General features: G+C 39.1%; 1 protein-coding gene across 1 annotated transcript in view; it reads left to right on the top strand.

The window, feature by feature from the left end:
* LOC122805308 (latent-transforming growth factor beta-binding protein 1-like) overlaps nucleotides 1-15986 on the top strand; it is a 129934-nt gene that overhangs the window by 29580 nt on the left and 84368 nt on the right. Inside the window, exon 2 of the mRNA XM_044075396.1 lies at nucleotides 10423-10629. Within this exon, the coding sequence (XP_043931331.1) occupies nucleotides 10423-10629 (207 nt within the window). The remainder of the gene's footprint in view (nucleotides 1-10422; nucleotides 10630-15986) is intronic.

Genomic DNA, 15986 nt, shown 5'->3' with positions numbered 1-15986 from the left:
AGTGAATATTGGCAAATAAGCATATAGAATGTGTATTGGCACAACCATTTTTATTTATTTACATTTTGTTATATGGTGACTTTTGCATACTAGAAGTAAAGAAAGCAGCACTAGATCCAGGTAATAAAGGAGACAAAAAATAACTAATAATTTATGCTACAGTGAAAGGCTGCTTAGCTTGGTATACAAAGGGAGAAACTTTAATTTAAAATAGAAGGAAAAGTGTTACTGCTATTTAATGAGATGGATGCTAAAGAACATGGTTTGTTGCATGGTTAGTAATGCCAGGTAAGACTGAACCACAGTCATCCCAGCCTAGTGAAGATATTTTGCTAAATCAGCTGAGCTAGAGGTCAGTAGCTAAAGCAGAACAATTCATATTCCATAAAGGAAATACCTTTACAAATTAAACGATGGGCTGGATTCAGTAAAATCACTCATACATCTGCTTAAGGGACAAAATAACTATGCAGTAGGGGTGATATTTTGCATTGGGGAATAAGTAAATAATTCACTGCTAAAAGCATGACAGGCCATTTACGACCAGGGCAGTACTACAACAGTCGCACAACTTCATGATCTCAGCAGCTTTGCTTTGTAGTGTGCTTGCCATGATGCACACTCATCCACAAACCAATGTGTTAACATAAGAACAGCAGCTGTCCCAATTAATAGCTGTACAGAAGACTTCTGACTACTTCTCTAATATAAGTAGTTGGGAATGGGTATACATAACAGGCAGAAAGTTGGAAGAGGAAGCAATGGAAACCACAGATGGGCATGGGGAAAGGAAGAGTGATATAGAGTGGGGAATCCAAAGTATTTTGGGGAGAGGCTAAGTACCCATTCTTTTATAATTTCAAGAAGGATAGAGAGGGGATGGTAATATGGGGAAAATGTGGGCAGAAAAGAGGATATAGAGATGGAAGCAGGGGAGACAAATAAACACAAAAGACAAAGACCAACAGGGCAGTTGCTAACACTAATGGGAAGCCCACAAATGGCAGGCACAGATAGACAAATTGAGGGATGACAATCGGTGATGATAAGGACTGGACAAATAATTGGGTAGAGAACTGACACAGAAGGAAAGAGAACACCATAAGGAGAGATAGTGTGGGGTATTGGCTGACTGCTATTCTGCACAGTGCTACAGTCAACTCAGACTGAGATCAGTAACTTCCATAACCATGTCCATAGCTGGGGATAACCACTCTCAGACTGTTGGTCAAGGCCAGGCAGCAGAGAAACTGTGCCCATCACACAAACACACACTCCAAGCTGTCACTGTGAGTGTCCAACTTCTGGTCTATCAAAACTATCCGTCCACCTTCTGCTGAGTGACATACTGGGACACAAAGCATTCCCCCAATGGGGAGACTCTGACCCCCCTACCAGTGACAGACCACCTATGAGAACCCTCCTGGTTGCCCCTGCTGAATTACATACATCACCTTACAAAGGCAGGCCTGTAGACCTCTGGGGACCCAGCAGGTGATTGCAAGGCAGCTAAGTGGTGTGATGGACACTGCTGCACCACATCCATTGTCACATCAGACAGTACATAAAATATGAACATAAGTAGATAGAAGGAAAGTAACAAAGGACAAACTACAAAAATAACATCAAAGAGATGAAGACAACAGTGATAAAAGGAGAGACACACACATGCAAAAGCAGTTATCAGTAATATGTGCTACACTGAGTAGTTGTACTGACCCAGAAGGAGTAAAACACTTTAAGTCAGCCATGGTAAACAAAAAACAACGTGGAGGCCAAACAAAAAGGTACTGCAGCAGGATGTGTCCTGCAAGGGTCGAAAATAAATGCCTAACCAGTCACTCCATGTATGGGGCTTGTAAACAGTCCATGATTTGTAAACAGTGTGGCTACAGCAGCCATCAAATCTGGTTTGACAACCCCATCAGTCTATAGTGGTCAGCCCAGTAGAGCTTACCATCAGGTGGCAGACATAGCCTACTGCACACTGCTTGCATGCCAAAGTCGAAACAATGCCTTGATGTCTCTGACAATGATGTCCAAAAGAAACAATTCCAAAAGACTAATTTTGCAGATGACTGCAAGCTAGGAGCAATCAGTGGATCTCTGAATGACTTAGCTGTCCTGTTCCAAATAAATAACAGGTGCCAAAATCATGGACTGAAACTAAATGCCAAAAAAATGCATTATTGTATCCTTTGGGAAGTGATCTACCCCAAGTAACTAGTACACTGGCAATATACCCCTAAGAGTTGACCCAGTTGTTCAGGATTTGGTAACTTATGTGGACAGTGACCTAACGTTGACCAATATGTGTTGTAACAAAGTCCTTCTTTAATGCACAGCTTATAAACAAAGAGTCTTGATCTAGGGATATCATTGTCCCCCATTACTCAGACCTCATTAGGTGAATTATTGAGTATAATGCTCCATTTGGCATCTGTCTATCCAGACACACAAATCATCTGGAATGCCCACAGAGTTACCTTACTAAAAGCATAGAAGGCCTAAACAATATGTCCTAAATGGACCGACTCAAAGCCCTGTCAATATAATCAGTATCCTACAGACCACTAAGAGGTAACCTGTGTCTGGCATACAAGGCATAGTCTGTCCCAGTCCTGATGGCTCTACTGCACATCACCAAGTCAAATGGCATAAAAAATATTCAGTATAGTAATCCAAACCTCTTCGACAAAATCAACAGAATGGCTTGGAGGGGCAGGTATATCTCACAGCGGATACTGCTGCCCTGGAACAGACTCCCCATCCACATAAAACAAAGCCTATCCCTGTCCATATTCAAGCGCAACTTGGATCTATGGATGTGAAGCACAAAATTTACTCCAGGACCGCCCCTTTGCTACTAATGGATGAGGCAGCTCCTGAATGCTTTATCCATTGCATGGGTTCCTTCCAGTTATTCTCTCTAGGGGTAGTATATAATTCTCATATATATGATGGGCAAGGCCAGTTTAACAACAAATGGGATAGGTTAATTCAAACACCAAAGCAAGGCATAAACTAGCCTGCAAAGGCAACTAACCTAAAAAACTTTGTGGAATAGGAATTCTCATTTATTTTGCAGTCTTTTTGTCACGCACGTGATTTTTACACATACTGTCTCTGCCTTTTGTTTGAACAGCATCTACAAACTGCAATTCTAATATATATAAAACCATTTCTGCAGTTGCATCATTACCTGTCTCCAGAGTATTAATATTCTGCTTTTGTAAATTCTTTTCTTTTCTTTTAAAGCTATTTTGGCCTATTAATCACCATGTTTTATATTATTATGTGGATTCAGGGGGCAAGCTTTAAATATTGTAGCTATTTATTTATTATTATTTTATTTCTTAGGGTAATGTTTTTCTTTTGAAAATGTGATGTGATTTTCCATTTTAGAAACAAATCAAGAAGAAACTTTGCAGTGTGGAGGGTGTGAAGTTCACTCCTTGAATTATGTTATACACCTAGTTCACTAATAAAAATCAAACTGGAAAATGCTTGCCACAAAATAATAAAATAGAAAATAGTAGGCAGTCCACAGTTGAGTTAAAATGGAATATCCTTTATTGAAACACACAAACAAGTGATCCTAGTTGAGTATAATGAAAATCATCCAAAACATTCATTATTTATATGTATTCAGGTTATTTTGTAGCAAGTTTTTTCCAGTTTGATTTTTGTTAGTGAACTAGGTGCATAACATAATTCAAGGAGTGAACTTCACGCACACCCTCCACACTGCAAATGTTCTTCTTGGTTTGTTTTTGATCCAGTATAGATTGCATACTGGGTTTTCTGAGATTTTGAGGAATACCACAAATTTTTCTTTTTGGATTTTCCATCTTAGTCTATGCAGCCTGGTTTAGGCACCAGCAAGCGTTGCAGTCACTGGGAGCCCAGTCCTTGGGGTCCCCAACCAAAGCAAGTTATTTTGATATTTTGTATCATGTCTGTCCAACCAGCAAAAGCTAGCAAAGCAATCTTGTATACTTAAACAAGGTTCTTATTAATACATTCTTTTGAAATTTAAAGATATCTCTGGTTATAGTAACAGTGTGTTGTCAAGTAACAGGCTTCACAATTTCATTAAATATTTTACCACTGACATAGTGCCCTTGACTTAGTTAAATCCTGCTGGTGGACATTATGTCCACTAAAACTATCATACCAGCTTTAGGCACCTGCAGTACCTGTGGCTGAGGTGGGTGGGGGAGAGGCATAATCATCCTTGACTGTGAGGGGGGCCCAAAAGCTGCTGCTGCTGGTTGAGGAAAAACAAAAAAGAAAAATGTATTAATTTTCCAGTTACAATCTTTAACTGAAACAGGGGTGTAATATGAGCCCCCTGTTAGGTTAAAGCTGATAATCAGTGAATGAACATGTACACGATAAGCACTAGAGATCATCGGCCTGGAGTAACTGATCTCAATGCATAACTTGGCTTTTAAGAGGAGCTGAAGCTTTCAACATTCAGTGATGGGTTTCTCTTTCAGGGAGTTTTATAGGTACTGGCAGAACACCACTTCTTTACTTGAGAGAATTGTGGGCAAAGCCAAAAATAGTAGCAGCATAATGACTCAAAATCAGGAACACTAAATATTACAGTAATTCACTTAAAAAGTTAATAAAACACATTTTGCATCAACATGTATTTTTGGACAATAAGTAAGAAACTTGTGTCTGGACTCACTGACTGTACATAATACTGAATGATATACCAGCAAATAAAACTTTTTGTGAGAGACAGTGACAGTCTGTAAAATCAGGGACAGTGACAAGTATACATTACTCCTCAATGAGGTAAATAATTGACTTAATCCTGCTGTTGTTTGATAGCTGCTAAGCAATAGTCACTGATCTGGTGTGGTAGTACCAGTGCTGCACAATGTATAACTATTTGATGAAATAAGTGCAAAACTAGTATTGCTATGGCTTTTGTGCATGAGTGTGTGTGTGTGTGTGTGTGTGTGTGTGTGTGTGTTTGTGTGTGTGTGTGTGTGTGTGTGTGTGTGTGTGTGTGTGTGCGCATGCATGCATGCATTGCAGTATAAGAGTAACAAGCTGGCAATAATTTATTTCACTTTCCAGCACAATAGGCATTGCCATTATGCTTGAGAGAGAGAAAGTGTGTGTGTGTGTGTGTGTGTGTGTGTGTGTGTGTGTGTGTGTGTGTGTGTGTGTGTGTGATTTCACTGAATTTACCCATCCTCACAAACATAATGATCCCAGGACACATTGGTACCATGAAAACTGCAGTTAACAAGTAATTATATTTCAAAAGCAAGGCTACAAATATATCACATCACATTCAGACACTTAGATATTCTTGCAGGTTTGCAGCCCCCATAATCTAGACTATATAAATGGATTTCTGACATGGACTTAATAGTAGCCTCTGCCTTGAATGCACCTATTCTAAAACAGCCCTGTTCAGATGTGTGTACAGAAGGTTGCTGTGGGTTATATGGAGAGCTGCGGATTGTGTAGTCATTACTACTTTTGTTTTCTTCACAATCAAACCTTAGAGGTGTGCACAGGAGATCATTACAGCTTTAGAGGGGGACAGTGTGGTCATTGTTTCTTTTTCTTTCACACAGACCTCAGAGGTGTACAAAGAAGGTTACTATAGCTCTTGTAGTGGGAGTGTACTGTCTAGGAGCAACAAAGTGCAATACATTACTGTAATCATTATTGTTTTGCTTTCTTCATAATCACACATCAGGCACATGTACAGGTAGATGCCTCTAGGGGTTAATGGTGAGGCGTGAAGAGGTATACTATGGACATGTGTGATAGCAGTCACTTGAAATAGATGACTGTGGCCATTTGAAACTTTGCTTTCAACTCAGTCTAACAACAGTGGGATGCACAGGCAGTGACTCTTTTTCTTGGGGGGGGGGCAGACAATATTCCCAGTTAGTTTTTGTGTATCTTCGCAACTGTCTCTTTAGTTTATTGTGAACTACTGATTTGTCAGCTTTGAACATTAAGCCTTGGAACAACATATGTCATCACTAAAAGAAAAAAAAAAAACAAGACTAAAATTCTTTTCTTACTCATGATTTTCATTCAGACTACCATAAGATTAAAAGTTTGGGAAAAATGCCCTAAAATGCATCCTAGGGCATCTATAACCCTACGGCTTCTGGGGGCCCAGGTATAATTTATTTACCTAAATGATTATCACTGTGCTTTCTTAGTCAGGAAAGGTGTGTTTTAAAGCTGCAAGAAAACTTAAGTTGAACAGCAACACTGACTTTCTTTCCTCAGTCATAATTTCTGGTCAAGCCATCATTGAATTAAATGGTTGTGTAAAAAAAAAAGAATATAAAATGTATTTCAGAGCATATAGAAAGTCATGTTTTTTTGAAAAATCTGAAGAGTAAGGCAAAATATGAGAAAAAGAGAAAAGTAATGTACATGTTGTGGGGAGCAAAAGATGGTCAGGAAAAACATGGGAGCACTGGAGTGTGTGTGTGTGTGTGTGTGTGTGTGTGCGTGTGTGTGTACATGCGTGTGTGTGTGTGTGTGTGTGTGTGTGTGTGTGTGTGTGTGTGTGATGAAACAGAAGGCAGTGCCTAGTGCATCACTAAACCTAAGTCTAGCCCTGTCTGTACAGTTGTGATGAGACGTGCCAACATAGTGAGGTACACAGGCCTGCTGTAATGTAAGAGCATTGTCGCTGCAGTTCAGCCTGTGCACGCTACTTGTACAACACTGCAGCTTGAACTAAAAGCTTGCTTAGGAGGGTTAACAATGACAGTGTGATACTTGGACAGGAAGTGTCTAGGGGGCCCCCAACTTGACATATTCTGACCCTATTTGCCTGTCCCTCATCCCTTAGTTTGTAGAGGGATGTCTGTTCTTTTGTAATCTATTTAATCTATTGTTTTTGGTTGCTTTTGAAGGAACAGGAGACTGGGGGGGGGGCTGTTTTTTCTTTCTTTCTTTCTTTAGGGGAAAATAATTGCTGTCGAGGAGGCTATGATGCTTTCTTGGACATTGTTTCGAAGTAGGGTTGTCCAGTTATTTCGTGATAGGTTTTCTTTTAAGGCAATGATCAACAATCAATGTGAGTTCACAGCCAGAAAAATTAGGCAGTCGAACCTGATCGTGTTTTATGTCTAATTCACAGAACAACTTATTAGGAGATGCAAAAGACATGATCCACTGGGATGTCACTAAAGCCTTTTATTTGATCCCACATACATGGTGGCAAAGAAGACTGGGAGGTTGTAGGTAGGACTCAGACTGTGAAACTCAATCATTGTATACTAATGAGCAGAATGCTGAGAGCGCTGGTGCGAAGATGATATCAGATACAAGGAAAATGACTAGTGAAATACTGGAAAGTGAGTTCTGGATCCAGTACTCTTTATTCTCATATCAAAGGAAAAAAAGGACTAGGTCAGCCTGTTCAATGATGAACAGAGTTAAGTGCAACAGTGCAGAATTGGGTGAAATAGTGCCGTGTAGGATTTGGGAAAGATTATAAGTAGACAAAAAGGCGGCATTTGAGTTTAGGAGCAGCTCCTGAGCTGCATTACCACACCTGGGAGAGTGAAAGTCATGGAGCAGAGCTGGAAAAGCACATGGAAGGACTGAGCAAGCCTGAATTGTACCCTCAAGATGGGAATATTCTAGAAAGAAAGACATCATAATTCCACTCTACTATGCCCTATTCAGCCCACACATAAAGTTATGTAAACAGTTCTGAGATTATACAAAGAAACTTTAGAATTATATAGAATAAACAAACCAGAAACAAGTATATCATGGAAGGGGCAATAATTTGACCACAGAGGTGAAGAGTTGGAGCTCTTCTTACTGGAGATTATAAAAGATAGGGCAATATGTAAGGATGATTTCAAGAGGTCACCCTAAATGGGAAGGACATAGATTGGAAGAAGGGTCATTGACAGTAGATAACAGAGACTGAGAAATTCCTGAACTGTGGAAGTAATACTTTATAGAGATAGCTGCGAATCCAGTGAATGGAATCCACTAGGGCTTTCAAGAGAACATAGAACAAGTGGATAAGAGGTGAGGGGAAAGATGGGGATCTTTGAAGTGTAAAGGTGGACAGTGCTAATGCACATAAACAGCAGCCTAGACAAATTTATTGTCTCCTTCTGCAGTCTTCCAAACACAATGTGGTATCTTCAGTTAGGTAAAGAATAATCGATGAAGCATAATTGCTTATGGATTTGAGTAAAGAGGGAATGGTAGAAGGATGGGAGTGAGTGGCCAATGCTGGCTCATGCATCCTGGGGTAGGGAGGCAGCCTAGGTTCGCTGTAGTAGTAACATTAGGAACGGGGCAGGCTCCATGCTGCAAAAAGAATCCCACTTGGTTGGGAGGCTGTACATATGTGGAAGGACCCATGTGCCTCCTGAAGGCATTAGTTGTAGAACTCGCAAGACTGCCATGGGGTGAAAAGAGCATACGGTACAGTACCTAGCAGTCAATTTACACAGGTCCAGAGTCCCTGATGTCTCATCAGCCTCAGAGCGTGGCAGTTTGGTAGATGCAGTGAATGAAGGGAACAGTTGCTGGTCAGCTATGGAGGGGGGGACAAACAAAAAAGTAATATTTAGTTGCACTACACAGTTGCTCCAAGGCTACATAGTTCCAAGGCTTATAACTAAGAAAATGTAGTGTACTGCCACTGCATCTCATTAGCCTACAGTTGAGACCTTGTCTGTCTAGGACTATCATGTTATAGGTGCTCATTCTTAAGATGTCACCACCTTTCACTTGTTTGTATCACATTTGCTTGACAGCAAATGGAGACAATTAACCTATGTAGTCTTCCCTTTTAATTAATTCTACTTATAACCCATCTCTGCCTCAGCCCTAATTATTTTCCATCTGTCTCATACCATCCTGAAAGCTTGTGTGGATACCCTGTCCATCACCCATTATTGTACTCTACTGCATAGATCTATAACCCTGTCTTTAATTTGTTGTCTGTGCTTCTGTCTCCATGCTTTCTGTCAGAATCACTTATTCACATCACCTGGCATGACTTTGTGTATAAATATCATGTTATCCCCTGCCCCCATTTTTTTACAGTTTCAGATGTAAAGACCTCTTGCTCCTCAGGTCATATGTCTTCCATTCCATCCCACAGATTTTTCTGGTAGCATTCATTGGGATTCTTTTAAGCAGCCTCATATCCCATTAATTATATGGCATCCAGAACTGGATGCTGGTGTAATCTAACCCGGACATTTTAGAGTGATGTATTATGTCTCAGCCTACAAAATCTAACTCCCCAAGATTATTTTTATTGCTGCCACTCACTCTTCTTCCAGTGGATGCTCCCAGGACCGTTCTCCTATGCCTTTGTTCTCAGTTTCTCTCCACTGCTGATACTTTACAAAGGGATTGTAGTGGCCTAAGTGCAGTGCTTTGCATATGTTTGCATTTCAGCTGCCACCTTGCTGCCCACATACTCAGTTTTTCCAAATCCTTTTCTAGACATTGCCTCCATTGTTTACTAGTGTAGTTGTCTTGCTGTCATCAGCAAAGAGGCTGAGCCTGTTCTTGATTCCCACACACGTCTAAGACTAACACACTAAAAAGTACTGTACCAAGAACAACCCCTATGATACTCTACTATTTACTTTCCTACTTCTAGACTCTGTGCTTCTCACCTCAACCCTGTAAGACCTGCCATTAAACTGTTCATTTTTTTCAGTTCTGCTCCTCCTTCCAGTTCCTCCAGTTTTTGTATGGGATCAAGTGAGAGGCCTTGCAGGCAGACTGCATCTTTTAGAATTCCTCTGTAAAGTTCATCTGTAATCCAGTCATAGAATTGGTTCAGTTCTAATTGTTCTGCTCATCCACAAGCCAATATTGGTTGCTGTTTTCTAGAGATGCTGTCAGACTTCTCCACAAGATTCTGTCCATGAACGTTCCTGCCAATGTTGTTAAGAAAACAGGCTTGTAGTTTCCCATATTTTTATCCCACCCCATCATCCAAGGGTACTGCAGTTGTTTTCCACTTCCATGGCACATTTACACTGGCAATTAATCTTGTGAACATCTTTGTAAAGGAGACAGCCAACACACTGGTCAGATCAGATTTCTGAGGAATTTGGGAGGCAGAGCGTCTTTTCCTTATCCTTTTCCCTCCATAATGATGGTCAGTTTCCTCTCCATATTTTACATTCTCTTTCTCCTCATGGCTGTCCAAGGGTGCTATTTCCATTTTGCAGCTGGAAAAATGCTGTCCAGCTAGCCAACATTTACTCCAGCTGCATTGCATAAAAGAAATATGTCAACAATTAGTTTTACAATATAGTTGAAGTGAACCATATTCCAGGTTATATATCAGTCTTATCACTTTTAACAGTGCAGCCATCACTAATTACAATAACTGATTTTGTTTTTCCTTCTGTATTTCAGATGTACAAATATCAACAAGCAGAACAAGAGATTCACGTGTTTTTGAGTCCAGTACTAACTCCAGTGACTGTTACTACCATATAAATGATATCAGTGTTTGCACAAACATACTTGCAAGAAACATCAGCAGGGAAGTGTGTTGCTGCACTGCTGGACAAGGATGGGGTGCCAACTGCCAGGTGCAGCCCTGCCCTGTCCCAGGTTCAGGTAAGATTAATTATTGAGGAGGGCACAACACTTTTGTTGTCAGAACATTTTTTATCACCTGAAAACTGTACAAAATCTAACCATATTGTAGTTATGTGTCATACTCAGTGCTTAAGCTTAGTTGGTGTATTTGTTTTAAGTAAAGATGGTTTATAAACCTTACACTTTGTATGCAGTCCTCTCCAATTATCTTTTTCTTCTGTATTATGCTTCCAGAATTTTCTAAGATATTAAGCAATGGCATGCACCATTTCTTATTATTGCCATTGCCTTGGAGTCTGGATTACTTAATAAAGTTGTGTTGAATCATTTAAAGTGCTAGACTTTTATCCTAAGGTATGCAATGTGTCTAATATATTTATTGTAAAATTGTCTAGGAGGATATTGGTTTACCCATTGCTAAGAAATGTAAAAGTTTTGCCTCTGTAAAGTATTTGGTTACAAAGTGGTACAGTGGCTCAGTCTCTGAAGGTAGCCACCATAATCACAGCTTTGGAAGTGCAGAAAGTCAACCAGTTATGTATCCATTGGTGAATAGTCTGCAGATCTTCAGTGATGACATACACATTCACTATATCTTCCTGAGACAGAAAGGAGTGGAACTAGGTGTCATCAGCATAACAGTGGTGAGGCAGACCTCTCACAGGGGAAGTGTAAAACTCAAGCTTTGTAGCACTCTGCAGTCAAGGATGTAAGGAACACAAGTATTAATACCCTAAGACATCCGCTGAGTGTCCCCCCAGGGATAGAAAATGAACCATATAGGATCATGAAGGAGATACCATAGTACAACTATAATTGTTCAAGCAAGATGGAATAAGTGTCAATGTCCCATGCTGTGTATCCAGCAGGACCAAAACTGAATAACAGTACTAGTGTATAGCCATAAGGAAAATATAAGTATTTGAATAAGAGAAGCCTCATTGATGTGATGCAAGTGAAACTAAGAGTGGTAGTGAATCATGAGCCTATAGGCTGTGAAGCAGTGCTCAGTCTGTGCTTAAACAACCTTCTTGATAGCCTTGTCAAGGAAGGGAATGTTAAAGGATAGTAGTTATCAAGAATGTTATCATCAAGGGATGGCTTTTTGATAACAGGAATAAAAAGTGCCTTCTTCAAAGCTGATGGAAAGATGACATTTCTCAAAGAAGAGCTCAATATCCAATAAATTGTTGGACCTACTATATCATATATTTATAGGTTAGTACTAGGCTAATTGCCTTTGTTGGCCATTTTAAGCCTAGTTAATTATCCCATTTGAGACTGACATGAACTAGCTTTGATGGGCAAGGATCCAAACTGAATGTGGTAGAACACATGCCTTAGATCATAGCCAGTAGCTCATAACAATCAGAATATCAAACACCATCCACATGGTAGTTTGAACTTTTTTTTCCTTGAGCTGGTGTGGACCAGTGTTTGATTCCCTCAGCCTCCATTTACCTACTCTGCAATTTAACCATCACTTAACCAGAAAGCGCTTTGGGGCAAATGGAAGACACAGCTAGTGATTGATTGTAGTTGCCATTCAGGACATCTAAGGAGGCTACACCATCCTCTGAGAGGAAATGGAGTATGGATGACAAGACATCAGGAGTGATATGACTAGGAAAGCAGACTGCCATTGATTCAAGTTGGGGGCTGAAATTTAGTAGCTCCTAGTCAAAGCAGGCCAGGAATGATAAGATCATGAGCTTGGTCCCACCACCAAGTCTGAGGCCTTCATGTCTAACACAAATATCAAGCCCAAGGTATGTCCATATTCCTGTGTTACAGATGTAATTATATGAGAAAATCCAAAGCTTTTCATAATCCAGTAAAACTTTTGGTGAAACTCATTAAGTCAGATTCCGAAGCCAACAAGAACAGCAAGGTGCCAGACAGTAACCAAATGCTCCATCAATGAGAAGTAAATAACATTTTGTAGAAAAGTTGTCATGCAACTGGGTGGATGATAGCTAAGGAGAAACCCACAGTTTGCTCCTACAGCAAAGGCGTGTTCAAAATGTTGGTCATCCAAGAGGTAACCTGTCCAACTGCAGCCCAGAGCCATAGCAAAGAGCAACCACCCTATCTAGGGTGCTGAATTACAAAAAAAATAGAATGGCAGCAGCCCAGGGATGGTTGAAACTGGCTTTAGTCCAGGTCTCTGCAGTGAATGCAAGCTCAGTAGCACACAGTATGTTTGAATGATACCATGCTTGTTGTAGCTAGGATAATGTCCTAAAGGGATCATAGGAGAATGAGTCCCAGTCACTAGCAGTGGTTGGAAAAGTGGTATCATCCAAAGGAAAAAAGGTGTTTAATCTTAAGGAACATGCCATAAGCTTGCCAACCCAACAGAGATGTGCACCCAGAACTGCCCACTTTGGTCACCTGCAATGACCAGCATGATACTTGTGTAAAACATGCAAATGTTTGCGGAGATAAAAGTTGGGAGTTGGCAAACTGGAAGAAATGAAAGAACAGAAACCTAAAAGACTGAATTTATCATGAACATTATGGCTAGAATTAACTCAGCCATTAAAAATGCAGTAAAACGTAGACAAAAAATAATAGGATGTGAAAACAGAAATGTAATAATAAAAGAAACAGTGAAACAAGGAAATAAAAGAGAAGGAAAAAAGTGTAAGACCATAGACAAAAAGTCAATTTAAAAAAAAGCCAGAGAAATAAAGAAGAAATTACCAGATTTATAAAAGGAAAGAAGAGATTAAACAAATGACTGGGAAGTCTGTGTACTTAATAAAGGATTTTTGACTGGAAACAGACTGTATACCCTGCTTGGATTGCTTTTGAATACTTAGTGATTCTGTATAATATTGCAAATTATATATTTGTTATTATTTTTTGACTTAGGATGAGTTTAAGTTTGCTACTTCTACTACCATTATCCAATCTGATTAATATACCGTCATTGACTAGATATATAGGGATTGAAAATCTTCCACACAGAGACGTTTCTTACACTGTTCTGTAATAATAGGAAATGACAGAGGCAGTAGATATGAGAAAAAGCACTGAAGTGGAGAAAACAGAGTGTGAAGTAGTAAATGTTAAACACTACATACACAGAGGAAAAAGGTTTTAGAAGTAGTGAATATTAGATACACTGCATAGAATAAACTCACAAATAGTAAACTGTAGAAGTAGATAAATACTGTAGTTGTCCAACCTTAAGATTGCCTGTGGGGCCAAATATATGTAACTTACACCAACTTAGCAGGGTGTAAGGAAATTAAATGCCTATAAGGTGAAACTTTTAAAATAAACTTGATGTGACAAAAAGTGGTACTATATAACGAGCACAGAAAGAGTAGACAACTTAGTAACAAAGTGATCAAGCTGGACAAGTTGTACAATGGACCCTAAACCAAACAAGACAGAAAAAAACAAATGTAGTCAATTTATACTGCAATGCCCAGGTTAATTAATAAACAAAACATTGTCCACAGTGATTTTTTTAATATAATGGTGTGATTTCAGTCTTTTTATGTAATGATGATACATTGCAATTCCTTAATTTAAGTTAAAATAAATTATGTAATATTTCAGAAGGTCCATCTTTTAAGTGGGTGATAGACTTGAAGTCCTTCTGCTCTTATACTTTTATTAATTTTGGATAAATCGGTATAAACTTCATACTCATTAAATCCCGGGGAAAGATTTCTTATGTTGTCTTGTAAATGGATAATATCACACAATGTTCTTATGTCAGCCTAAAATTCTGAGAAATGTGCCTCAGGGATAATCCTCCATTTTTTGTATAGTCTGTTACTATAATTCAAACTGTTGTCTAATACATCAGTTTATATCTAGCTCAATATTTTCAATACACAATTTATAGTAATAATTAATTTATAATACATTGCTGATAAAATAGAATTATTATTTTTAATCTTTATGTTGTTTTTAATACAAGTAGATCTACCTCCATCACATGTAGCCATCCTACATTTATGGCATGATGTGCATCTGTCCATTGGTATTATATTATTCCTAATCCTGAACCTTGTTTCTGTAATTAGACAAAAATCCTCCTAATTTGAATACAATAGTGAATGTAGTTCAGAGAGTTTATTATTCAAACTACTTGCATTAATCAGTATTATGTTCTAAGTACTATTTTTTATTAAGTTGTTTCTAGACATATAAAAGATTTGGAAAAAGGCTGATACCTTCAATAGATTAAAGTAATACTTTGTTCCTAATAATAGCAGATATAAAACATCCTAAAAAACGTATTTCCTGAAGTTCAGAAAGGATTGCTTTAACATGAGTGGCTCTTCCCTCATGGTAATCCTTTCTGATTCATAGTCCACCCTATCACTGAGCAGCAGAAGGGGCAGGTCACACTGTCTGAGCTTCTTGTTAATGAGGCAATACAGGGAAGCAACTAACGCTAATTAGCCATTTGCTGTTTCCCGGAAATACTTGTGGTCCCGACTTACATGAAAAGCAGTTAAAGGAATCACTTGGGTTTGTAAATTTACACAGTTGCATGAAAAATGTAACACCATTAAAAGTCAATGCCACTCAGTGGAACCACTCAAGGCATAGCATAGTTCATCAAAGTTGGTTGAAGATATGAGGGAGGGTGGGGTGTTAGATTGTGTATGTGTGTGGAAGTGTCTGTAGTGGCATCAATGAAGTAGAATGAATGGATGAGTGTGTGTGTGTGTGTGTGTGTGTGTGTGTGTGTGTGTGTGTGTGTCTGTGTGTGTCTGTGTGTGTGTGTGTGTGTGTGTGTGTGTGTGTGTGTGTGTGTGTATATATATATATATATATATATATATATATCTGCCTGGATGGTTGCAGTGGGGGGGCTAGGTAGGAAATCGAGAGTATGACTGTCCGCATCATAACATATGTGTGTGTTTGTGGTGAATGGGTGAATCTGTCCACAAATCCAGTCGATTGTGGGGAGTGTGTGTGCACACTTACACCTGCACTCCTGGGTGTATATAGACGGGTTCCTTTGCCAACACTACCATTGTCACAGATCTGACAGTGCTAGTGGTAAAAAGTGCAATTCAGAAATGTGTTAATGAGCTAATAATAAGGTATACCTCATTATAGTCATACCTCTCTCTAAATGTAATATTTGAAAAAGCACATACGTTAGTGTGAAAGTGTTAGTATGTTTTGAATATTAATAAAGGTATTTTGTTCTACGTGGTTCCCAGTTGCAATTTGGAGTTTTTTGTGTCACATCTGTTGTTACTGCATTAGGATTTAACCCAGATGCTCTTTTCTTTTAGTTCAATTGATTTTGTTGGCTTGCAATTGCAGCATGGCAGATGGTAGTGATATTGAAATGGATTTTGCTCTGTCACTTCTTAGTGGCAGAGTTTCAA

Source organism: Protopterus annectens, chromosome 6.part1 (genome assembly GCF_019279795.1).
Source record: "Protopterus annectens isolate FY-2018-M chromosome 6.part1, PAN1.0, whole genome shotgun sequence".
NCBI lineage: Eukaryota > Metazoa > Chordata > Ceratodontiformes > Protopteridae > Protopterus > Protopterus annectens.
The sequence above is the reverse complement of the archived record's forward strand: the minus strand, read 5'-3'. Positions and strand labels throughout refer to the sequence as shown.